This window comes from Tiliqua scincoides, chromosome 4 (assembly GCF_035046505.1).
Source record: "Tiliqua scincoides isolate rTilSci1 chromosome 4, rTilSci1.hap2, whole genome shotgun sequence".
Taxonomy (NCBI): domain Eukaryota; kingdom Metazoa; phylum Chordata; class Lepidosauria; order Squamata; family Scincidae; genus Tiliqua; species Tiliqua scincoides.
The window spans coordinates 54,908,621-54,935,354 of record NC_089824.1 but is presented as its reverse complement, the minus strand read 5'-3'; the positions used below and the strand labels follow the sequence as shown (position 1 = coordinate 54,935,354).

The following is a 26,734-nucleotide window of genomic DNA, read 5'->3' as shown; positions in this document are numbered from 1 at the left end:
TTGTTTTCCTTCCCAGCTGTCTATTTTCCACACGTGATTGCTGCTGTGTTGTTGCACCGAGCGCTTGGCGGGGCGAGTGCATCTATAAATGCTAATAACTTTTGGCCAGGGGAGGAGACGGAAGGCGAAGCAAGAGGAGGGGCTGGTGGTGGACAGGAGCAAGAGGGGGCAAAGGAAAGAAGGCAGGCAGGGGCTGCTGGAGAAGAGGAGGGGCAGCAGGGGCTGGTGGTGAGCAGGAGCAAGAGGAGGGGCAGGCGGGCAGGGGCTGATGGTGAAGAGTAGGGGCAGCAGGGGCTGCTGGTGCAGAAGAGCAAGAGGAGGGGCAGGCAGGGACTGGTGGTGGCAGGAGCAAGAGGGGGCAAGAAAGGAAAGAAGGCAGGCAGGCAGGGGCTGGTGGTGAAGAGTAGGGGCAGCAGGGGCTGCTGGTGGGCAGGAGCAAGGGGAGGGGCAGCAGGGACTGGTAGTGGGCAGGAGCAAGAGGAGGGGCAGGCAGGCAGGAGCTGCTGGTGAACAGGACCAAGAGAGAGGCAGGCAGGCAGGCAGGCAGGGGCTGCTGGTGGTGCACACAGTCGGGCGCGCTGTCCCTGCAGGCAGCCGAGAGGAAGGAGGGAAACATGCCGTGCAAGCCCAGACTCCCCTCCTTCGCGCAGCGCCTGCTGCTGCCGCCGCCCCCTCGCCTGGCAGCCCGCCGTTGCTGCTGAGCCTGCCGCTGCCCCCCGAAAGTACTCCTGCCCGCGGCCAGCACCCTCCTTGCCCACCCCCGGGGCGCGCCGCGGAGCGGGCGAGCGCGCCAGAGAGACAATGGCGGCGGCGGCTGCCGCTCCTGCTGCCGCCGCCGCCCCTTCCAACGCCGCCAGCGGCGGCAGCCCCGGTAGCAGGCACGGCGCATTCCACCAGCAGCTGGAGCCCTGCCCGAGGAAGCCGCCGCCGCCGCCGCCGCGCATGGACCCCCGTCGCAGGCAGGCAGCGCTGTCCTTCCTCACCAACATCTCGCTGGACGGGCGGCCGGTGCTGCAGGACGACGAGGAGGAGGGGCAGGGCGCCGCCGCCTCTTCGTCTGCAGCCTGCAACAGCAGGGCTCGCTGCAGCCCCGGTGCCTTCCAGCCGCCCGCCCCGCCGCAGCAGCAGCAGCCCGGCGCCTGCGGCGGCGGCAGCACCAGGCTCGCGAGTCCCCTGGGAGCGGCTGGCCAGCAGCAGCTGCAGCTGCAGGACGACGCCGAGGAGGAGGACGAAGATGCCTTTGCCAGCGTGCAGGTGCCCGTGGCCTCGGCCGCCTTCCTGGGCTCCTCCGGGACCCCTTCTGCGGGCGGCGGCGGCGGCGCCAGGGGTCGCCTCAACTCCTTCACTCAGGGAATCCTCCCCGGCTCCTTCGCCAGGGCCGTCCCGCAGAACTACTGCGCCTTCGAGCAGGGCCAGGCGGGCTCCAGCGCCTTCGAGCTCCAGAGGTCCCGGTAAGTGGCGGGGATCCCGCGCGTGTCTGCCTCCAACACCCCCGCCTCCTGGGCACTTCGGCTGCAAGCCTAGCCACACTTTCCTGGGAGTCGGTCCATTGACTCTAACGGGACTTACTTCTGAGTAGACATGCATAGGCTTGGGCTCTGAGGCTACAATCCTAACCACACTTTCCTGGGAGTACCATTGGCTCTAATGGGACTTACTTCTGAGTAGACAGGCATAGACTTAGGCCCTAAAAGAAGGGTGGAGGTTTATGTGCAGCCTCCAGCTTGGCAGCCCCTACCCATCCACTCGCTAATCCATCCCCCAGGAGCTTGTGCAAGTTGTAAAAACTAGTTGTCAGCCAGTGGCACTTTGCATGTGTTCAGAAGCTCTGGCTCCTTTTTTTCTCCATAGTTTACATGTTCCAGAGCTGAGGGTGTCAAAGTCTGCAATCTCTTGCATGCATGCTTTCCTGGGAGTAAGTCCAATTGAACTTGATGGAACTTACTTCTGAGCAGACATACATAGGACTGTGCTGGGAAATACTTCGCTTCCATTATGCATTGACTTGATTTACAGTGCAGTCCTAGGCATGTCTACTGAGACCTTAAATGGGGCTTACTTCCAGGAAAGTATACAAAGGATTGCAGCCTTCTAGCAAAGAAAAAGCTTTCAAACTATTGCAGACCTTAACTTCTAAAATGAGATGTGCTGGAGCTTGCAGCCACTTGGGGAAGTTTGCTCCTAATCCCAGATGTGCCAGTTATTTATTATTTAGAATATTGCAGTAGGCTTTACTATTGAGGGAAGGGCACTGTGCCCATGCTGAAAGGCACATTTTTCTGTGTTATTACTTAATACACCCTGATTAGGACTGAGACCTAGTAAAAGACTCCAGAGCTGAACTCTAGTCCACCCTTGGCTCTGGGTAAAGGGCCTAGGAAAGCACATGCTCAGGATCATATAATAGGGATTACTAGTTACCTATTAACACTCTTTAATGACAGCGCTGTAGATAACAGTCAGTTTTTTTCTCTCCTACCTTGTTCTCTCCCCTTGTCAATGCCTGTCTAATAGGTTATGGGAGGAATCTAATCCTTAATGTAGCCTTTGCAGGGTTAGGCAGACTGTAATCTTATTAGTGATTTCAGTTTGTTTACATATATCTATCTTGGCATAAGATCAGGCCCTTGTAGTGCAATCCTATGTATGTTTTCCTCATAAGTAAGTCCCATTATGGTAAGTGGAGCTTACCTCTGGGAGGTGTGCATAGAATTGCAGCTTTTGTGATTCAGGCAGAATTAAAACTTACCTAATCTAAATGAACTTGGCTATCTCACATTTGTACTCTGTGTAAGATATACATGATCCTGAAACAAAGAGGCTACCAGCCCTGGATACCACCTGTTGGAGTCTCCATCGTGTAGATTGTAAACCTTCCAGGCAGAGACCATATTGTGTCATCTCTGTTTTGTATAGCACCTAGTATGCTGCTTGCAAGATATAAATATTCTTCATAATAATAACTATGATGATAACTGTTTAAAAAAGTAGGTTGTGGTATGAAATTTAGACTGCCTTCTGAAGTTTACCTGTTCACTGTGCCTCTTTGACTGGCAAGGTCTGCCTGACTTACTAGGGAACTGGATTGTTCCACTTTGCTAGTGTGAACTTTCACATTTTTAAAAGTCTGGAAATTAAAATCCTTTGTGTTATGTGCCAAAAACAAACACATGTACAGTGTTTAGCTGTGCTCTTTGGGTGGAAAGCACATGCCTATTTATTAAGTTAATGGTTTGGAAATATTTCTGACAAGGAATGCAGCCCAGTCTGATGGCCCTGGTTTGCTTCTTTGCCATACTCACAGCTATGCTTGAAATCTTGTGTCCTTAACATAAAACAGGTGAACCTTCTCCCATTTGTTTAAAATTGGAAAATGTGCCTTTTTTAAAAAACAAAATAGGAACAATAAATAAACTTGGTTTACATGCAGTTTTTTGTTTAGCTTTTCAGTGTTTCAGCTATTGGAATGTTAACCCATCTCTGTCATCCTGCCTAATTCACAAAGTTGCTGCACCTTGTGTTATCACAGAAGTTGGTAACATCTAAGCCAGGGGTTTCCAAACTTTTTGGCCAGAGGGCCGTATCAGATATCTAGCATGGTGTTGAGGGCCGGAAAAAAAATTAAATATAAAATTTAAATAAATAAATGTCTGGCGTTCTTGCTTCTTGCTTTTTTATATGAGAATCCACGGGGTTCTGTTTGTTTTGTAGATTTTTAATTATTGTAAATTGTTTTTAATGTTGTATTTTAAATTGTTTGTAAGCCGCCTTGTGTGCCCTTTGGGCAAAAAGACAGGGTATAAATTAATAAAATAAATAATAAATTGGAGATGGAACTTAGATGAGTGAATAAATGAATGAATGGGCTCATTCATTCAACCTCTCTGGCCCTCAGAACACCCTCCAGGCACAATCAGAGCACAGTTCTGGTCATGTTCAGTTGAGTGGGCCAGAGGCTTTCAAGGGACAAGAGGTTGGCCGCAGGCTGGAAAGAGGCTTACTGTGGGCCACATCTGGCCCCCGGGCCGGGGTTTGGAGACCCCAGATCTAAGCAAAAAGTGCATTCAAATATGTTGATACTATGAGGACCATTTTAGAAACTGAACAGATTTCAGGGCTGCACCTGGAACATCAAGACTAGTGCTATTTTTTCCTACTGTGAACATTTGTAATATTGTTGTGATTTCTAGGTCTAATGGAGGTTACTGGTTTTACCAGTGCTATCTGTGTCAGATGTGAATCACATTGTGAAGTGTGTTTTGAGTGTTCCATTTTAGAATTCTTTTTACCAGGTGACTTGCCAAAGCTGCTTGGCCACCTTTTTGAAATATTTTTAGACTTTAATGTTTGGGCAGGCTTTTGAAGATTGAAAACACATAAGAAGATCCCTGTTGGAAAAGGCCAAAAGGTCAACCGAGGCCAGCATCCTTCTCCCCCTGGGGCCAACCAGAATTTTCCAAGAATCCCACAACCAGGGGTTTAAAAGCATAATATTCTCTTATGTTGCTCTTCTATTGCTCCCCCCCAAATCGTATTAATTGAATTCTGCCATGGATAGGTCTATCCCAGGGCTTTTCAACTTGTTTTGTTTGCTTGCTTGCTTGGCAAGTGTCACTTCTGAATACAACTACATCCAGGAACCGATGCTGTGTCTGGGCATAAGCAGCTCATGCTGTAGTCATTCCTGCAGGTAAGAATCAGTTTGTCCAGTGGATGATGCCCCCTGGTCTCTCTCCCACACTACACTCTCCTTCCCAGTTTCTCCAGTGACTGCTGCCCCCTGGTCTCTCCCACACTACACACTCCTTCCCCAACATGCCTTCTTTTAAAGGTTACTGGGTGCAGCACAGCCATACCTTACTGTTGGAGTATTGATGCCCTAGCCATCTTCACTTCCTGTGGGCTTGACCAGTTTGCTGGCACATCACACACATGAAGAATCTGCATGGCCAAGAACAGCTTGCTATACTATGAAGTATGAGAAGCACCGATCTATCCTCTGCATTTGTCAAATCTCCTTTTGAAACCTTCAGAGAACAAAACTGCAAGATATGCTTAGTGGGCGATTGGGGCCTGTGTGCTTGATTTTTCAAATGTAAGTAGCAGGGACCTGATCAGGATTGGAATTATAGCATGAGGGAACTTCAATCCTTTACTTCTTTTATGATTCTGATCTGGATTGAGACCCCTGCCTTGCCATGTTGATAAGTAAGAAACATTCCATTCAGTACCAATGGGAGCCTTTTCCCCAGTGCATACCAGTTTGGAACTTTGAGGGGCCAAAAGGTTAAATCCCCCTCTCTCCATGCCATGGTTCCAATCCAAATTGGGACCCCATTGGAGTTTGACCGTTTGCAGTTGGACCATTTGAAAAACCAAGCAGGCAGGAACCAGTTTACATATAAACTAGCATAGAGAAAAACTTCATGGTCATTTGTCATGCACAATAACATTCTGATGTGAAACAGCAAAAACATTATGCATTATCTTCCACAATTGCTTTGCATTTTCTTGTCTCCAAGCTGTTGTAGCACACTTCGGTTTTACAGTATTCACTAAAAAAAAAATACTCAGCAAGACTATAAAACATTGTTCATGATGTGTCTACTATCGATGCAGATTTTCAGATCAGCACACAAGCCAATGACTGTATCCCCTTACTTATAGCATGTGCAAGCAAAATGTCCACCAACTACACACTGTTGGAAATGACCCTAAACAAAGGACTCAGCACACCAATTTACTGCTGGCAATGAGTAGTTGAGTGATGCAATCGCTGCTGGTCACATTTTATGACCATGATAGCTTAAAAGAAACAAATAATTTTTGAAAATACTAGGCCTCATTATATTTTATATTACATTATTATATTATATATTATAGGAGTGTTAGAATGATGTGGCACCCAGGATTTGTCAAGGTCTGGTCTAGATTGGCCCTAAGCTGGTGATCACCTCTCCATATTGTGGCAGTTAATTTCATAAATTAATGAAGCATTGCATTGAAGAAAGACTTTCTTTTATCTATCCTGAATCTTCTGATAATCAGTTTCATTGGATGATGCCAAGTTCTGGTACCAGAAGGTAGAAAAACTTCTTGTATTCTTAACCTGTAGTGCCTGCACTCCTAGGGAAGAGGGTGTGAGGAGGGTCCAGGGGATGTTTGAAGTGCTCCCAAAATTAAGATGTTTGCCTTGATACACACTTTTGAGTAAATGGTGACAGGTGCTTTTTGTTTAAATTGTTTTGGATTTGGCCCTGATTGCTGATAGGTAACAAAAGTCAATACTGTAATATATTTTCTTATTGGCTACAATATTTATTGTTTTTCACCTTCTCATTGACTTTTCTCATGAATTTTTTGATGTCTTCAAACTATTTGTAGCAAACAAATTTTTTTTAATATCTAAAATATAAAGTTGCTTGTTGAAGTTCCACTTTTTGCCATATGTGTTCATTGCTGTTTCAGGAAAATAGCAAATACAGGTTGAGCCTCATTATTCGCACGGGTTCCAAGCACAAGTTTGGCAAAAAAAACTATACTATACTAGCACTATAGCAAATCAATTTAAAAAATAAAGTTTCTTTGCTCTGGTGATTTAAAAACAGCCCTGCTGACCTTTGTGATGTAAGGTAAGAGTCATTAAGAAGACAATCATCAATCAGTCTTCCTCCAGGCTTAGAAAGTTGCTTCACTCAGCCCCTTCCTTCACCAATGCAAAGTGGTCAGGTTTCTTTCACATGCTCAGGGGGAAGGGAGGGGTCGGCTGGATGGAGAAGGATTGATGGATTGTCAGCCAGCTGCCCTCTCTCTCTCTCATTAAGGAGGCTATTGTTAAAGGACTGTTCAGTTTTTTAAACTGACTTTAAAGGGGTGCATTCCCCCCCCTTTCCAGGGATCAGCACATTCCTTCTCATTTGCAGTGGCCATTCATGTTGAGTCAAATCTGTGTATAAAAAATCCGTGTATAAAAAGGCTGGACCTGTAATAATAATTTATTAGTTTTTTATTAGAGCCATTAGTTATTTGATTTTTCTTGTAAACCGCTTTGTGAACTTCTTGTTGAAAAGCGGTATGTAAATACTGTTAATAATAATAATAATAATAAATAATAATAATAATCTCAGATAAATAAATTAGGGGGGCTCTGAATTGGCATAAGCAGATCAAAAGTATCTTGGAGGTGCATAAGGCACAAAAGGTTAAGAACCTCTGCTCTAACCACTTTCTGTACACCATGCATAATTGTATAATCTTCTATAGTATATAAGTGCTCTCCCTATTCCTGCTCATATTTTTTCTAAACTTAGAGACCCCCAATGCTTTAGCCTTTCTTTGCAGGGCCGGTACTCCAGTCCCCTGCCCATTTTTGTTGTCCTTTTCTGAACCTTTTCCGGTTGTTAACTTGGGGCTTATGAAGTGGAGATATAGACTTGGGGTTTTTATATCCTTTGATGTTTTTAGCTGCGTTTACCCACAAATGTTCAGTTATTTCATATTTCCTCTTTAGTCAATTTGTACATGTTCCAATGTTCTTAAAATAAATAGGTCAAGCCAAAGAGTACTGGAAGAAATGGGGTCAGGTAATATCTTCACATAGGTTAGGGAAGATCACACTGTGACAAGTTCAGAACTAGGAGCACCCATCCATGCTCTGAGCTAGTCTGTTGGAAATGTAGAACTACAGCATAGGTTAACAGCTCAGTTTTGGTTTGAGGGTATTAAATACCTTGAGAAATTACTGTGCTTTAGCCTGAGTGAGACTGTTCAGTGCTTCCCATATCTCTGAAATGCCATGAAATAAAGCCCCCATTGAACACAATAGTACTTACTTTTGAGTTGGTATGCATAAGATTGTGCTGTAAGGTTGCAAAGAATTTGTTTAGAGAACCTCATAGTGCAATCCTATGTATGTTTACTCAGACGAAAGCCCTATTTTGCTCAGTGGGGCTTACTGTCAAGTAAATGAGGATAGGATTGTAGACTTGGTCTCTCCCCCTCCTCTTTGCCCTTCTGTGACACCGATAAGCTGTTAAAATTAGTTTTAGCATATTAGATAGAGATCTGAAATGAGAAGTCCCTTTTAAAGAAAAGTAGTTTTATAGAAGATTACAGTATAGCAAAAATAATTAGAAGCAGGTAAACATCTCTGCAGTGGCCTAGTGGTACAAGTGGCAGGCTATAGTATAGTCTTTTAATCACTTGTATTTTCTTTTACTGCAATCTGTTTCAGACTCTGATATCTTAATTCCTTCATTTATTCTGTGGTGTTATGCATTACTCATGAGGTGATGCACCACCCCATCACTTGTAATCTGCTGTGTTACAGCATTGATCTTTGTTTAATAGGAAGCTGCTAGACTAGAGCATGTTTGTTTAAAGTATAAGCATCATGTTTACCTGTTTAAAAGATCAAAATGTGCTGTCATGTTGTAGGCAGGGATTAATGAATATACAGAATTTAAGTGACAATCTTGCATGGATGGCTGTTACTTGTTAAGGTTTAAGGGGGGCTTGTATAAAATTATAAGAGGATTGGTGTAGGTTCCCAGTCTTGTCCCAATATGAGCAGGTTGCAAGAACAACACTTCAACTACAGCAGAGTACTTTCAGCAGTTGTATTGGTCAAGGGATATCACATATAGAGTAGTCATTTAACAGTCCAAGAGTCAGCACAGAGAGCAGTCAGTTCCAGTATAACAAATCCAAATCAGTTCTAATAATACACAGTCAAAGGTTCAGGCCATAAGTCAGTAATATCACATACATACAGTATCCAGCCTCTTCAGTCACTGGCAGCAGTCTCACAGTTACTCCATCAACTCCCCTACTGCTGCACTTGAGGCTCCTCCTGACTATCTTCATATAGTCAGCTCAGCCAATCAGTATTTGGCTTGGTCACACCCAGGGTGTGCCTGTCCCAGGTGCTTGCTGATTCTGCTGAATCATTGCTCTGCACCTGCTCCCTGAACCAACATGTAAGCTTTGGTTCTGCATCACTCAGAACTCAAGCTGACATTACTGAAGTTAGCCCTCTCCCCTAAACACTTTGATCAGACCTCAATAAAAATCATTAACAGAATAGAGAAGGTTAGGTGCTTGCGATAAGGGCGGGAGGGCAAGACAGCTGGGGCAGATGCAGGGAGTCCCATTACCAGGGCATTCCTCAGGGGAAGAGGATGAAAATCCCTGTCCCCAGAGAAGATTCCCAGTGGCTTCCTGGTATCTACTGAATGCAGCAGTAGCTGCTTTGACAGCACTGCTCCTGCAGGCACCAGGATGCATAGGATTGGGCTGCCCATCAGCCAATCACCCTTTTCTATCTGGAACCTATTCACATTCAAACACTGGCAGAAGGGTTTCCCTAGAAAACAGTCTGGCTCCCCCTTCAGGCAGACTCAGGTCTCTGGAAGCTTGTTCTTGAAGTTGTCCCTCAGGTCATCACACTCAAGACACTTGCAGCACAATCTATCCAATTTTCCAGTGCTGGTGCTGCTGTGCCTGTGGGGTATGCACTGCTTCCTGTGTTGGGGGTGCAGTCACAGAGGCCTCCTGAAGGTTTGGGAACATTTGTTCCCTTACCCTGGGACTGCATTGCGGTTGCACCGGTACTGGAAAGTTGGGTAGGATTGGGCTGTTATACTCCTGCTGAATCCCCACTGAAAGATGCCACTGAATAGCCAGCTCCTACCTCATTGTTCAGAAGCAGTTTTCAAGAACACTTCCTTCAACCAATTTTTTTCAGTGATGGTCAGCCACAAGTTTATCTCCTGGTCTTCATACTTTCTGCCATTTTTTCCTGGCAACCCTGCCACTCAAATCCCAGCAACTGTCACAACCAAAACCCAACCCCTCTCACTGGTTCTTCAGCTCCTTTTATTCCTCTCATCCTTTTTGACCAATCATAAGATGCATTGTCTCAGAACTACTTGTCCATAGTTAAAAACAAATGAGACCTCTTAGAGGGAATTTTGAACAGCCAAAATTGGAAGTGGTCACTTAATGAGCAGTCAGAACTGATTGTCACCAGTCAGAACTGATCATCTAGAACACTTAGACCTTCACAGTTCTGTTATCTTTGACTAGCCAATACATTGACAAAACTCTGTCATCTCTGTCCCTTAGCATAGCTTTTCTGCAGTAAGGCTCATCAGTTTTCTCACATACTCCCCCCAGCTCGGCTTTAGCCTTTAACCTGAGGTTCTGTTTACAAGCAAAATTACCTCTGAAACCATTTTTGTTGTTGTTATCTGTTTAGGTGACATATAAGGTTCTTAGCCACTGCTGCTCCTCGGATGTCTTAAGTTCAATTTATTCTTTAGGTTGCATGAATCCTTTCCATTTTGCCTCCCTGTTTGTGTGTAGAGGGGGTAAATTGAAGATAAATCAACTGATAGCTCAAAGAGAAATCTGACAGGACCAGCCCTTTCACTTGTATAAACCAATGATATATTAGTTTGCTTTGGCTTCTGCATGTTCTCATGTGATACTGGCAGTGCACTTCAAAGCTACAGACTGAAACTTAAAAGATTGTAAATTACCTTTGAGTCATTGTTTCCTCACAGTTTTTCTCCTTTTTTACGTTTGGCACAGTTCCACAAAAATGATGCCATCTGACTTTAGAATTTTTGTCTGTTGGCATGAACTGTTTGCTTGTTCATGGTGAACCTTTTTATTTCATTTCTATCTCACAACCAGAGGCACACAAATAAGTACCTATGTTTTGATTGTATAAAATGAATATGAAAGCTTCATAACAAAATCCAAACTAAAATTCTCTCAATTTCTCTTCCCTGTTCCCAGTAGCTACATGTCTGAATTGCAGACTGCAGAACATTGAGGCAATCTAGGGCAGAATTTCTCTCTCCTGACTATGAAATATTTATTAACTTTTAAAGCCATGAGATAAATAGAACATTGTGACAGAAAGTGAACAGAACAGTGTGCCTCAAGTGTTGCCTCTTATTCTCTAAAATTTTATATTGTATGTCGTCCATACACTATTAGGGCTGCCATTCAATTGAAGACATCTTAGATAATGTCTTGTATGAGTTTAGCAGTGCAATCCTGTCTGGGGCATACACTGATGGATCTTGTGGTTAATCAGTGAAAGTCTAGGACTGACAGTGGAAAAACCACTGTGCTGTTTGGTGGGCCTCAGCAACAAGCACAAACTACTAGAGGCTGCATATGGGCAAGTGGCCCATTCAACCTCCTCTGTAGTCAGTGGCAGTTCAGGGGAGGATTGTGGGCAGATTAGGGCAGGGAGTGGGCTAGGCTGTGGAGAGTGGTTTGAGGGTGCATATTGGCAGCAGCCACGCATGCCACGTTCCTATGCCCATTCATAGATCTGCCCCCAGGGGTCTCCTAACAAGCTGACATAGGTCAGAGGACACCGATTAGAGACCCAGAGGCCTATGGAGAGGTAAGTAAAAAAGATATTTTCTTACTGTTCCTGGGCTGCCTCATTCTACCTTCCTCAACCCATAGCATACATTCTGACAGCCACTCTGCATGATTTGGGTTGGCAAAAGTAGGATTGGGCCCTAAATCGATTAATTGCAACAATGCACAAATTTTGGCTGGTTCAGGTAGCCAGTCAGGGTTTGTGGTCACTAGACTGTGATGGCATTGACAACATTCCCTTGTTTTCCCCAAGTCAGGGAGTGGCAGGGTTTTGGTCTCTGGTACCATGTCAAAGTTTGGAGGAGCCTGGAAAGCAGTGAGATTACATGCTGCTTTTCAAGTGGCTCTGAAGCTCAGAGTAACTGTTAGGACATGCCCTTGCCTTTCTCCTTTACTGTGCCTGCCAGATTTAAAAGTTGCGATTGTCATTGGTGAACTTGTTTGTGGACAATTAATTAATGGATTAAAATGGAATGGATTGGTATATGTAGAAACCTGAAGAAAAAGGCAGAGTCATTCTGTTCTTAGATGATACATGCACATACTATAGCAGGATGTGTTAACAGCAGACTCCCATCTTTGAAAATGCATTCGGTTTGGTTTGGGGGGGGAGTGAGTGGAATGCCTCTTCTTCCATTCTTAATTCTTGTTAGCACAGTACTTGTATTAAAAATGAATACGTTGCTTTTAAAAAGCAGCTGCTCAATTAGAGGCTCCTCTGTAGTACAGCAAAAGGGTTACAGTCAAACTAACTAACTGAAGTACATTCTTAGTCCTATATAACATTATTAGACTAGGTTTTAATCACACTAACCAGTTGTATATATTATGGTTCAGTTTTCTTAGTAGTCCAGATATAAGATGAACTGTAAGTGTGCAGACTCTTGGCATAATTTCAAGGCTTCTACTTCAGTGTGACCTTCTGCCCCTCCCCCCCCCCCCGTAAATGGGAAAACAGTGGTTAAATGCCTTGTAGGTAGACATGCGTTAGCAGAATGAGAAGGTGCAACTCAGAAATTACTTGGTGTAAGACATTTGCTCAACTCTAGCTGAGTCATACAATAGCCAGTATCAAAGAGGAGCCATGTTAGGATTATAAGAAATGGAGCATTAAAAGAAAAAGAGTCAGATTTTACTACAGTCATGTTACTTTCGACCTAGTAATATTCCTGCAGTTTGAACTTCCATCCAAAAGAATAACCATCTGTAGTTGGATCTGTGCCATCTGATAAAATTGAAGCAATACTGTATAGCCTTTCTCTAACCACATTGTGCGAGACATATCGCACTATACATTTTTGTTTTTACAAAGCTGCTGCGAACCTATAATCAATCCTTGGCTTTTCTGTTTGTGTTAGCAGTTTGAGTAATTACACACTATATTTAACAAGGCTATAATTAATTTGGTTTGCGATTGGGTTGTGCGTGTATTCACAAGAAATAAACTGCCCCCAAAAACCCAATTGTGGACCCCATCATGGAAATGCTAGCTATTTAGTTGCTGATGCATCATTTTCTATATAAAGGGGAAGGGAGGAAGAATGAGTTTTCATTGTCAATTCAGGGTACTTCTGAACACTTGGAACTTTGGATACTCTGATACTTGCTAGAGCTTAATTTTGAGTTATGAGACAGTACTGGATCCTTTTCAGAACCTGTATTCTTTGCTGATCATGTTTTCTTCATTGGTGCTCAGTTCAGCCACATGCGGACATAGTGGAAATGGAAAAGGTGCAAAAGAGAGCAACTTAGGGCCGAATCCTGTCCAATTTTCCAGTGCTGGTACTACTGTGCCAATGGGGTATGCACTGCTTCCTGTGTTGGGGAGGCAGTCACAGAGGCCTCCTCCAGGTCAGGGAACATGTGTTCCCTTATCTTGGGGCTGCATTTCTGTTGCACCGGTGCTGGAAAGTTGGATATGATTGGGCCCTAAGATGATTACTGGGCTGGGGCACACCTTCCTTATGAGGAAAGGCTACAGTGTTTGGGCTTCTTCAGCCTAGAAAAGAGGCGCCTGAGGGAGGACATGATCGAGATGTACAAAATTATGCAGCGGAGGCAGGAAAGGATAGAGTGGATAGAGAGATGCTCTTTACGGTCTCACATAACATCAGAACCAGGGGACATCCACTAAAGTTGAGTGTTGGGAGAGTTAGGACAGACAAAAGAGAATATTTCTTTACTCAGCGTGTATTTAATCTGTGGAATTCTTTGCCACAGGATGTGATGATGGCATTGGGCCTAGATGCATTTAAAGGAGGATTGAACAAATTTCTGGAGGAAAAATCCACCACGGGTTACAAGTCATGATGTGTATGTGCAACCTCCTGATTTTAGAAATGGGCTATGTCAGAATGCCAGATGCAAAGCAGGGCACCAGGATGCAGGTCTCTTGTTGTCTTGTGTGCTCCCTGACTGGTGGGCCACTGTGAGATACAGGAAGCTGGACTAGATGGGCCTATGGCCTAATCCAGTGGGGCTGTTCTTATCAAGCTTCGTAAAGAAAATAAGAGGACATCATGCGCCAAATCTAGACATCTATCCCATTCCTAAGTATATCTATAAACCTTAAAGCAAAAATATAGAGAGAGGGAGCAGGAATAAAAATGATCAAACATGTATGAATAAAGACCATAAACTTAAATATTCTTCTCAGAGGCTCATTTGTAAAACTGGTACTGTAATTCTGCATCAGGGTGTAGTGTTGGAGAGCTGGTATAGTGTAGTGGGTAAGAGATTGAACTGCAAAGCCGAATGTTCCTCTTTGAATCTCACTATTGCCATGAATTAATGAGGTTGCCTTAGGCAAGCTACTTCCTCTCAGTTTCAGTTCCCCAGTCGCAATAGCAGGAACTAGGACAGTCAACCCAGACAAAACTCTTCATAATTTCTTGGCTCTGAAAACAGGAGTTGTTTTCTTAGATTAACAGCACTGCTGATACCTTCTTGTTTTTTTGATATACAGTGGTAAATGGATTCTTACACAATAAAAAAACACCTGCAGCATATGAAGCTGTGTCCAAGTTTCTGCAAGATAATTGCTGAAACCAGGAAATTATACTATAACAACATATGGGAAAGGACAATGTGGTTTGGGTCTAGATTTGTTTCAGTTAGGCCAGTGTTTTTCAACCACTGCGCTGCAGCATGTTGGTGTGCCATGAATGGTCCACAGGTGTGCTGCAAGAATTTGGGGGAGGGTCATTTATTAGTAGGGCCACTGGGGGATGTGAGCCACCCCCTCTCAACACCATAATGTGCCTTGTCAGTTGTTAAAAAAACAACTAATGATGTGCCTCAACAATTTTTGTGCTTGTTAGTCGTGCTGTGAGATGAAAAAGGTTGAAAATCACTGAGTTAGTCTCTGGGAATATGATGCTGAATTTAGTCCTGGGTCTAATAAATGGAGAAGCAGTTTAGACATTATATGTGTGTATTGGAATTGCGGAAGATCTGGCGAGGAGGTAGGATGTGGTGTCAGCAGTGACCCCTTTAAGGGTTAAGGCCTGGGCATTCAGCGGGGAGTGTGCTGCACAGCTGCAGCCACTTGAAGGCAATAGGGCCCTCAGGCATTAAAGCACCTGATGAAGGGAGAGTTTGGTGTGGGTAGTAGAAGGAGGAAGGCATGAGTCTGTGGAGGGACTGATTGGTGAATGGACTTTGGAGACTGGTGTTTGGCTGCCATACCCAAGGCCTGCTGGGGGATCAAAGTGCTGCTATAGTGGTGGGAGGAGCTGCTGGCAGGAGAGGGAGGAAGGAGTACCTCTGCAGGTTAAATAGGTGAGCTACCCTGGTGGTGGGGTCCAGCAGAACAAGGGTCATTTTTGGAGAAAGAAGAGGAGCTAATTAGCATAAAGTGGGCATAATTCTCTAGGTGGAGCTTGGCCTTGGAATCTGGCACAACAATGTGCCAGCTTACTGATTCAGATAGCTGGGAGCTGTCTAATTGCATGACTAGAGTAATGTGGGATAATTGTTCTGACAGAAGTAGTGGCATGGATTAGCAGGATGCGCTGAGAAAGACTAAATCATTGCTGACGGAAGATGTGGTGGCAGCTTCTGTGATTGAATTCCCTCCTCAGCACACTCAGCTTGCAGAAGTTGCAGCTGGGTGTTCTACAAGTATGTTTATCCCATGTTACTCTGCTCCTGCAAATACACTGTTCACAATTATTTGAAGGGTTTAGCTGGTAGATGCAAAGACCATGCCAACTCTGAATCTGCCTTTCACACAGGAAGGATGGAAATAGTTTGATAGAAAAACAGCATGAGATCCTCCCCAGGGTTCCCTCTAATTTTCCTTACCAGCATGTGGAGCTTTACTGCGGTTGCACAGCAGTGGTTCCAGAATGCTGGCGATGACATCACTGGCTTCTGGGAAGCTGAGCGCCAAGCTGCGCAGGCCTCATTTTAGTACTTAGCAGGAACAGTGCCCTTCACCACACAAACAGTTTTCACTGAGGGCCAGTGGATTTTTTTTTTATGAATAGCACTTGGAGGAGGAGCAAAAAGTTCTGATCCTGATTGCTGGCCCCCCACATGCTATTTATTTGGGGGGAAAAGTTTCCATTGAATGCTATCGCCCCGGTCTCACCATATTCCACTTTCCCTTCAAGTGCTGTTTGTATAATATACTCACTGGACCATATTACACATTTAGTGTAACATGCAGATTAGGCTTGCAAGCTAGAAGCCATTCTATCATGTGGTTATGTAGTTTTCATGCAGTTTTTAAGGTGGTCTACATAAAATTCAATGTGAATATTTTCATCCATGGTTTATTTTTCCATGCTGTTCCCTGCAATTCAGTTGCATGCATTTCAGGTAACACTTGATAGGAAATCCATTTGCTAGGTACTGGGTTAGACATGTATGTTCAGAAGTAGAGCTGAATGCCTCCAGAAGATTATTGACCCAGACAAGCAGGAACTGACTGAGAGTTTCATCAGGTGTAAAATTCTGTTCTGTGAACATTTGATTGCGGTTTTGTTTGGAAAACAACCATGGAACATATCCCAGTGAGTTCCCACACTGTCTGAACATTTGTTCCAGTTCTGAGAAGCAAACTTTTCCTGAGAACATAGTCATGTTGAGGCCAGTTGAGCACAATTTCCTACCCTCAAAGTGGGGGGGGGGGGTAGAATCATGAGAATTTTGTCTTTGTTTGATCATATGGTGGACCCAGTTCACGCTGTCTGCATAGTGGAAAAGAAGGTCTTACACCACTCCTCTCCCCCCCTGTGCTGCTGCAATGCTAGAGGGGCTGTGCGACTGCAAACTTCGTATACCAGAGAGAACAAATGGGTGGTTGTTTACATATTCACTTGCCACTCGATGGACTGCAGTTTGATTTGTGAGTTTACAGTGCTTGGTCTCTTTCCATGTCACTCACCCCAACTCACTACAGTGTCAGGGTTGCATCAAGGTTGTGTATACAAACCCAAGGCTGAAGCAAGTTCAGGGATTGTTAATATCAAAATAGAACTTGTTTACAAGACATCTTAAGCGGTGTTTTTTTTCCTTTTTTCAGATTAGCAGATTCAGTTTGGAAACATCAGATTTGGCTAGGGTGGAATCTCATATCCAAAATTTAGATTGCAGTCCTGGACTGCAATAATCTATGGTTATTTACCATAGATTTTGCACTAATTTCAGATAACACTTTTAAGGGGAAGGAAGGAAAATGTTGTTTCTGGCTGTGCACAACTCTGGCTGTTTCATGACTTTGTAGGAAGATCTCAAGATCCTTCTGCTATGTTCAAGTGGCATTGATGTAAGTATCAGTGTACAGGGTTGCTTGAAACACCCTTGCAAGTAAGTTACTAGCAATTCAAAAATTTTACTAGCCCAGCTACTCATGCCTACATCAATCCATTGTGATATAGGGAAAGTGGAAAAGGAACAAACAAGATCAGCTGTTTTCTAGTTCTTGCCTGGTTCCTAAGCATTATTCTTGGTGCACTTCTATGGGTGATCAAATAGTGACTATTCACAAGAGTGATTTTTAAAAACAAATACAAAACTGAGCTCCTGAGCTCAAGATGAAACAGTGCATAAAGGTGAGAAATTGGTGCCAGACCACTGAAGGGCCAGGTGAACAGAAAGAAAAACAGTACAATGGGAACGTTCATTCCACATGAACCACTTCCTATCACCCTACTTTAAGATAAAGTAGTTTAACATAATTCCTATTGAATGGAAAGTACTGCTCCTTATAGACCAGATTCATTTGGCTTGTATACAACAGGTGATTAAAATAAAAACAAAACCAGAGATTAGTGTTCATATCCATTGCCACTTTGTAGTAGCAGGCATTCTGTATCTTCCTCCTTCATGTTGCAGCTTGTTTCCAATAGTGCAATCTAATGAAAGGCATAAAACTGACTTAAAAGCACTTTTTCCCTGTTGACATTTCCTGATGCTTACTTAGGTAAGCTGTCTGAACAACTCTGCTGAATTTCTTGGCACTTGTTGGCAGACTAATGTTGTAACTGTGAGAACCGTTTTAAGGGCCTAAAAAACAACATAATGCATCATAAGCGAAGCCTTGTGTTCAACCCAACAAGCTGTTTTAGTGATGACAGTAGCTGACAAGTAGCTGCTCAATTCAGCTTCTTGTTTTGATGCTATAGATTGATATTCAAGAACTTTTTTTTTGTCACGAATCTGTATAATAAGCTCTTCCCAAAAGTCACAGAGAGTTTAATTGGGGATTTGAAATGTTTAATTATATTAGACCTCTATCATGACTGTCAACATCAGTGTTAATCATTGTGATTGGAAGTTGGTTGCATGGCTAAGCATGGTAGGAAGTACTGGTTGTAATTATAACTTCAGTGGAATTGGAGGTTTAAATAGATGAACAAATACCATTGGTAATAAGGAAATACTGTTCAACTTCTACATTTTAGCACAAAAAGATGTAAGAAACCTTGTGGTTTGTTTAGTTAGGAAGATTTTATCATGAAGGGGAAAGGATAGATAGAACTTATGACACTTCAACTATTTTTAAAAACTGAATATGATTTTAAAAATCTTTCTAGTTGAGATAGAGCTGCAACTTCTGTGGTTTCACTGAGTTCTGTTGCACTGTGTCAATTTTTGTAGTCGGTGACTCAGCCTTTCAGCATGATATGGCAAATGCACAGACAAAACTATGCTTTATCAGCACAGTCCTAGTAAACAATGCTGTTATTGTTTTTTGGGGGGGGGACTTTTTCCTTGCAGCAGCATCTTGTGTATGTGATGAAAGAGCCCTTGAAGTGTTTTGTGGCACATTTTAATGAACCTCTTGCCCTTTGTGTCATTCATGTAATGCAATCAGTTTGGCCATTAAAACAAATGCTTCATTTTTCTCTGCTTCTGTTTTCTTCACTGTGATGTTAGGGCACAGAATATGCCTTTAAGGAGATACAGGTCAGATGATCTAAATCAGGGGTGCTCAATAGGTGGATCGCGATCTACCGGTAGATCGCGAGGCAAAATGAGTAGATCGCAGAGCCCTGTCTCTCCAAACTGTTAATATGTCAGTTTAGTGACTAGACGAAACTGACATATTTAGCTGACACTAAACTGACACTGAAACTGACACTTTAGCTGCTCTTCAGGCATGCAGCAACAAAACTGACGAAACTGACTAGACTAGACTAGACTCCAGCAGGGGCTCCATACGTTAAAGGGGGTGTCTGTCAGACGCTTCCTTCCCTCTGGTAGATCTCCGGGCCTTGCTGGGTTTCAAAGTAGCTCTCGAGCCAAAAAAAGTGTGAGCACCCCTGATCTAAATGGTGCAAGTGTGTGCCCAAGAACATGGCCAACCCATCCATGATGTGAATAAGCCAGTTTGCATTGGGCAGTGCAATGTGGCTTGAGTGGAAGGGTGGCACAGAGATGCCCACTGCCTCTCACTTCACTGCTGTGGACAGAGTTGGCCTCTTTACTGGCCTCTTCCTCCACATAGCTCTTTAATCAAAGCAGGGAATGCAGGTTCTGAAGTGCTGCCAGAGTAATGCCTCCTGGTGACAAGGCCAGCTCACAGGACATGCACCTTTGTCACAGAGGCAGCCTTAAATGGTCATTAAAGTGTCCCTTTGCCATCAGTGTTAAGAACTAAATTTTATGCCCCAACGCCACTATGTAGGCTTAAGAAGTGGAATTTACACTATTATACCAAAAGCTGAATCTGGTGAATGGCAGTGGATGCCCAGAATTGCCTGGGCACATAGAATATTTTCAAGCAATTTTTTTACATCTTGTATTGTATTGGCAACCTTCAGTCTCGAAAGACTATGGTATCGCTCTCTGAAAGGTGGTTCTGGCACAGCGTCTAGTGTGGCTGAAAAGGCCAATCCAGGAGTGACAATCCCTTCCACAACGGGAGCAAGTGCAGTCCGTCCCTGGTCTGTCTCCCTGGCTATGGGCCTTCCTTCTTTGCCTCTTTGCCTCAGACTGCTGGCCAAGTGTCTCTTCAAACTGGGAAAGGCCATGCTGCACAGCCTGCCTCCAATTGGGCCGCTCAGAGGCCAGGGTTTCCATCCCTAAGGCCTTCAAATCCCTCTTGCAGATGTCCTTGTATCGCAGCTGTGGTCTACCTGTAGGGCGCTCTCCTTGCACGAGTTCTCCATAGAGGAGATCCTTTGGGATCCGGCCATCATCCATTCTCACAACATGACCGAGCCAACGCAGGCGTCTGTTTCAGCAGTGCATACATGCTAGGGATTCCAGTACGTTCCAGGACTGTGTTGTTAGGAACTTTGTCCTGCCAGGTGATGCCGAGAATGCGCTAGAGGCAGCGCATGTGGAAAGTGTTCAGTTTCCTCTCCTGTTGTGAGCAGAGAGTCCATGACTCGCTGCAGTACAGAAGTGTACTCAGGACGCAAGCTCTGTAGACCTGGATCTTGGTATGTTATGTCAGCTTCTTGTTGGACCAGACTCTCCTTGTGAGTCTGGAAAACGTGGTAGCTGCTTTACCGATGCGTTTGTTTAGCTCAGTATCGAGTGAAAGAGTGTCGGAGATCGTTGAGCCAAGGTACACAAAGTCATGGACAACCTCCAGTTCATGCGCAGAGATTGTAATGCAGGGAGGTGAGTCCACATCCTGAACCATGACCTGTGACTTTTACATCTACCATGGGCTTAATGACCATGTAAATAGCCTTCAAAGTCACTGATTCTGTGAGTTTAGTCAATATTATTCCTACTAGTGGACCATTGCAGGCTACAAGCAAAACAACTGCTATAATGGCATGGCTTCCACAAAATGTATGTCCTGTGTTGTGGTTTGTCAGCCTGTTACATAATGCAAGCTAACACAAAAACATTCTTCTTTTAAATCAAACCAAAGAGCATGACAATCCATGATGTAAGAAAACAGGAATTTCTAGTGTGTGAGAAAAACACTGAGTAATAAGACTGTAAATAGAATCAAGCAAGTTGTAGAAGCAAATATTGGACCTAATTTTTCACTTCTTCTGCAAACATTTCTCTTCTGTCATACAAGTGGGTGAGGCTAGAAGATTATGCGTTAAACACAGAAGGGTAGTCCAGTCCTAACCTGCTCTGAAAGAGGCAGGCCAACTGCCCTGTGCTGTATTTGGCTAAGGGTTTGAGGTAGATCCCATGCAACTCGGAGTAAGGGGATTTATTTCCCTTTACCTCATGTTGTGCGGCAGCCACCTCAGTGGGGCTTCTTAGATTGGTGCCAGCAAATTCACTGGGCTACTCCAGAAAAATTACGCCAGCTGTGCCAGAAAAATTGTCAGGCTGCTCAGGAGGAGAGTTAGGACCCAACCTAAGTGCCAGAGGCCAGTCCCACCCCCCTCCTAGGCCCAGTCTGCCCACTAGCCCTTCCCCACCCTGGAACACCCTACCCCCACTCTCCCCAACCCCCTGAGCCATCATCTGCAGACCCCTTCGCTGCTGGATCTGTCACGTCCTTACAGCAGGGGGCCTGTTCCCAAGTCATCACAGTGGCACCTTACGTCACATTTGTGATACTCCCAGGTAGCATAAGGGACCTTCACTGGCTCAGTGCAATCTTAGGATTGTGCTCTAAGGTGAATAGTAAGGTGCTTTGCGATCCATTTAAAGAGATTTCCTGGGAATTCTTCTTTTGAGCCAGAAAGCTGCACTTTTATGAAGTGTGGTCCAGAAGATTCCGCTTTAACACAAAAGGATAAGGGTCTTTTGGAAATAGGTTAAAAAATGTCAGTTTTCTCATCTTACAGAGAGGTTCAATCGATGTCAAGAAATCTTATAGCCTGATCTGATCCAGGATTGAACTGTCATATGCAGCCATTTTGGAAGTACTGTCGCAAGAAGAGGCAGTGCTCTCTGTCCATTGCAGAACCTGCCAGAGCAAGTAAGGCAGGGGAGCAGCAAAATGGGGTAGGGAAAGGCAGAACAGGTGAATAGGTGGTGGGGAAGCTGAGGGAGAGGGTGGATCTGGCAGCAATGGTTCTGTCCTCCATTTTCACAGCCTCCCTACCCCCCTTTCTTTCCTGGGATTTGTGCCAGCTAAGGACCTGGTGCAGATGCTGCACACCCATTGTGTAGTGGGAGGCTTTCAGAAGGGTATGGTGATTTAAATCTCCTTTCCCCTCTGAAGCCTCCCGATCTGCCTCCCCCTACTAGATACAGCATCTACCTTTTTGGCTGTGCTGCACCAGTGGTGGTGGGGGAAGGATAAGACTGGGCTCTTATTATAATATACTTCTGGAGCGCCTTCTTTATAATATTTCATTTACCATCACTTGCTAAGTCACTGACGATTTTGTTGTAGCACACAAACAATACTAAAAATAGACCTCTGCTTAAACCTTTGACACCATCTTTTCAAGGAAGATAAATTTGTATGCATATAGAGAAGAAACCATAAGAAATTTGGGTTAGGAAACTATGCTATATTAAGAGAGTAATTTTTCCATCTTCTGTGCTTGCAAGTTACAACTGAAAAGGCAAGTCAAAAGCCAATTCCTCTAGAAATAAATTGAATTAAATTATGGTGCATGATTAGTTAATGTGCTGTAGAAAATGAGTCCATGTGTTTTTGATACCTCCTTTCATTTTTCAGATGTATTTGAATTTGTTTTTTAACTGGTTTAATGTATCTAGATTTCTAAAGCTTAATCATCATATTCCTGAACTATCACAGAATCATTCCCTATCAAAGTTTTAATTAAAACCTACAAGACTCATAAGGCACAATCCACTAGGAAATTTTCCTGTGCAGTGGGAACAAGAGCACACGAGTTAGTTCATGCAGTTCCGATTCATTGCAGCATGGCTTACACAGATGAACTTTCTGGAGAATTATGTCCACAGGAAAGGTATTGAGGCTGATCTGAGTTCAAAAGAGAACGTAGATACAGAATGGCCAGTGGGTTCATTTACCAGACATTGTGGAGAATGTGCCCAAATAAATAGCATAAATAGGGGATTTGGCGCATTGACAAAGTCATTGTAAATAATCCCCAAAAGATGCTGCAGAATGTGCATGAAAAGAGCGTTGGCCGTTGTCATCGCTCTATATGCCAATTCTCTTTTTGAACACTGCATATTCACTGGTCAATTTATGAAATGCTCATTGACACCATCAGCACTTGAAAGCTATGCCTATTTGCATAAGTTTTCATAACGCAAACCCTCCCCCTTTTAACTAGTACCTGTAGGCCTTCTCTTGCTGCTTTTTGTTTTTGCTGTTTTTATACCTTTTACACTTCCTATATCATTTTAGTTGTTTTTAAACTAAAACTATATCATTTTAGTTGTTTTAGGCTTTATTTAAAAGTTTTATTGTGTTTTGTCTTGTTTTTTTCTATTGTGTTACACACTTCGGGCATAGGAAAAGCAGTAAAGAAAACTGTCAAATAAGATTTCTGTTTATGCTATTTATTTGTGCATATTCTCTATACAGGTTGAGACTAAGTATTTGAGTGGGTTCCGTTCCAAGCACTCACCTGGATGGCAAAAAACACACTATAGCAAATCAATTTTAAAAACAAAGTTTCTTTGCTCTGGTGATTTAAAAACAGCCTTGCTGACCTTTTTGACTCTAAGATAAGAGTCATTAAGAAGACAATCCATCAACCAGTCCTCCTGCAAAGTGATCACCTTTCTTTCACTGCTAAAGGGGAAGGGAGGGGTCTGCTGGAGAGAGAAGGATTGATGGATTGTCAGCAAGCTGCCCGCCCCCCTCTCATTAAGGAGGCTATTGTTAAAGGACTGTTCAATTTTTTTAAACTGATTTTAAAGGGGTGCATGTTCCCCTTCTCCAGGCATCAGCACATTCCTTCTCATTTGCAGGGGCCATTTGTGTTGAGTCATATCCATGTAAAAAAAAATCCATATATAAATAGGCTGGACCTGTAGATGTGTCCTGTGAATATTCACAATTATATGCTTACACATTCTCCATTCAACTCGTATTAATCACATCTAGATAGTTCTGCTAATTTTAAGTTAAATTAGGCTCTGATGGTAAGCTTGTGTGTACATGCATAAAATTTTATTGCCTCCTTTGATTACGTAGCAGAAACAATTCTAAAATAAAGCATGTGGGGGTGGGCAAGGGGGAAGCTGATACAAGTTCTGGTAAAGGCTGAAAAGAGAACTGATTCATTATAATACCTAAAAAATGTAAGTTTTTGTATATTTTTCAGTGCATTTTGGATCAACCAACTTTATGATAACTCAACTCCTTTTTTAAAATGACATTTGTGTTCCTGTGCTGCTAATGTGAAGGGCTTTTCATAAGAAATATTAAATTAAAATGAAATAAGTAGTTTGAAATAAGTAGTTAAAAATTAAGGGCCCAATCCTATCCAACTTTCCAGTGGTGATGCAGCTGTGGCAATGGGGCATTCTGTAATGAGGGAGGGGCAGTCATGGAGGCCTCCTCAAGCTAATGTTCCCTTATTTTGGGGCTGCATTTCGAATCAAACCCTGTAGGTCCCTCACAAAACACAGACATCTCCCAATCCAAAGCATTCAGTTACTTTTATAATGCTATATTGAGTGCTGTATACAATGCCTGATTCAAATTCAAGACAAATGCACATGGTCTAAGAAAGACAAACATTACCATGCCTGTTTACGTATCAGTGGTGAATTTTCATCTGCAGATGATTGCACACTGCAATACATGTTGTAACTGGAAATCATGTAACCATGTACATTTATTCCTTTTTCCACACTGAATAATTGTGGAAAATACATTTATTACAAGGTGATGTGATTTCACCTTGACTCTTTGGGCGTATACAGGTTTGGTTTTTTTTCCTCCTCCTAACACCACTAGTAGGTGCATTGTGTGTAAGTGTAATGACAGTAATGTTATTCTGTGCATCCAGCAATATTTGGCAGTTCTTTACTCTGGCAACTCTACTACTTTGTTTATGTCAAGATAATCTTGATCTTGAGATTATCTGCATCCACTCTCCCTTCTGCGGGAGCCCTGCCAGAAGACGTGCCGGGCTCCCCACACCCCAGGGAGGCTGCAGGAGGCTTGGGTAAGTGCACCGAAGCCCCTGCAGCCCCCTGAGCGCTGTCTTCCCCCGCCTCTAGGCTGCCCCCGCCCCTTAAGGGGGCAGAGACCAGGGCCCTCAGGCTGGGGTGTTGCAATGCCCCAGTTTGAATAGCACTGGACTGAGCTCTTAAAAGGTCAGCATCCCACCTGTGAAAGAAGCGGGACAGAAGTGGGAGGGCTGAGTACGGAGCACAGAGGGGAGGGGATTGATAACAGCTGCCTTAGTTTCCTTCCGTCCGGAAGTGTTGCAGCCTATTTGTGTAACTCTATGGGATTTAGCACAACGCGTTTTTGTTAATCACACAGAGTCACGGAACGGAATTAACGTGGATAAATAGGCTCTAGCTGTCCATTACTTTCTGGCACACCTTGGGGGAAAAGGTTTCTGCTGTTCAGTCATTCTTCCATAGGTGATTGCTTTTTGGTTTAAGTTGGGACAAAGTCAATGTGAAAATGATCAAAGTATTACACCTTCAACTGAATACCCTTGATCAAATATTAGCATTTTCAAGTTGAAAAATGTACACTGCAGCTCTTTCTTTGATGACTGTAATCATTTAAATTGTGAGTAGTAATTATTTTCATTAAACTAGATTAAGTAATTGCTGATTGATCTTCCTTTTCTTTACCTTCCCTTCCTCCTGATGTGTCTTGATGCCTTGGTTTGCAAGCCTGCTGGCAGGAACTGTGTTTTGTAAATATTTCTATCTAGCACTTTGAAATTTTAAGTGCTTTGTTGTTGTTGTTGTTTTTGTTATTTAATAATGTCAGCAGGAATTAGCATAAATCATAATGTAATTTATAAAATGTTCTTTATTATTAATAGTGCATTATTATTTTATTAGGATTAGCAGCCCAATCCTAACTAAATCCCTCCTGCTGATATCCTGGGGGGGGGGAGTCTAGAGGCCTCCTTGAGGTATGGGAACTTTTGTTCCCTTACCCTAGGGCGAGCCTCCATATCCCCAACAGATTTTGGATCTGTGCCAGCTATTTTGCTGGTGCAAGTCTGAGAAGAGTAAGGGAGATGGAAGGGGGCAGCAGGAGAGGGAATGGCTTTAGGACCTGATGCCATCAAGATCCACCACTTCCTCTCCCGTTCCTCCTCCTTTCCCATCCAGAAACCCCCCCCCCATTCCTTCCCCACTCCCTGCCTCCACCACCAGCTTACCTTCCCTGCTGGAGGTAACCAGCAGCGGGTCTCTGTTGTAACCACCATTTGCAGTGATGAACCTAAAATGGCTACTGGTGGCACACACAGCATGCCGCCATATGGCCATTCACTACAACAGAACAATGGCTGCTATCCACACTTTCCTGAGAGTAACTCCCATTGAACAAAATAGGACTTACTTCTGAGTAGATATGGCCATATGGCCATTCACTACAACAGAACTATGGCTGCTATCCACACTTTCCTGAGAGTAAGTCCCATTGAACAAAATAGGACTTACTTCTGAGTAGACCTGGTTAGGATTGTGCCCTATGTTACACTGTCGTGAAGGGCAGCCTATTCCTAGTCATTCTACTTTATACATGAAGGAATCAAATCACTGTTGCAGATGCTTACTTGTCCACCTTGAGTACCTTTTGATATTCATTCCCATTTTTTAATAGTAAGCATCTCAGTTGTATGTCTGTTAAAATAGATACATCTCATTCTTAGTGCAAGGTGTGTTTCAAAATGTGCTGTGCAAACCAGGAAAGTATATAAGCAGCCCATGTTAAACAAATATACTTACAAATTTGGCTGATGTCATAATATTATTTGCAGTTTATCGTGGTGATCACTGGCATATCTCAGCT

At 43.6% G+C, this 26,734-nt stretch overlaps 1 protein-coding gene across 1 annotated transcript in view; it reads left to right on the top strand.

Annotated features, from left to right (window-relative positions):
- Positions 1 to 459: 459 nt before the first annotated feature.
- The window catches only part of CABLES1 (Cdk5 and Abl enzyme substrate 1), a 69,454-nt gene continuing 43,179 nt past the window's right edge, over positions 460 to 26,734 (top strand). The window contains exon 1 of the mRNA XM_066624174.1: positions 460 to 1,451. Coding sequence (XP_066480271.1) covers positions 802 to 1,451 — 650 coding nt within the window. The 5' untranslated portion in view covers positions 460 to 801. The remainder of the gene's footprint in view (positions 1,452 to 26,734) is intronic.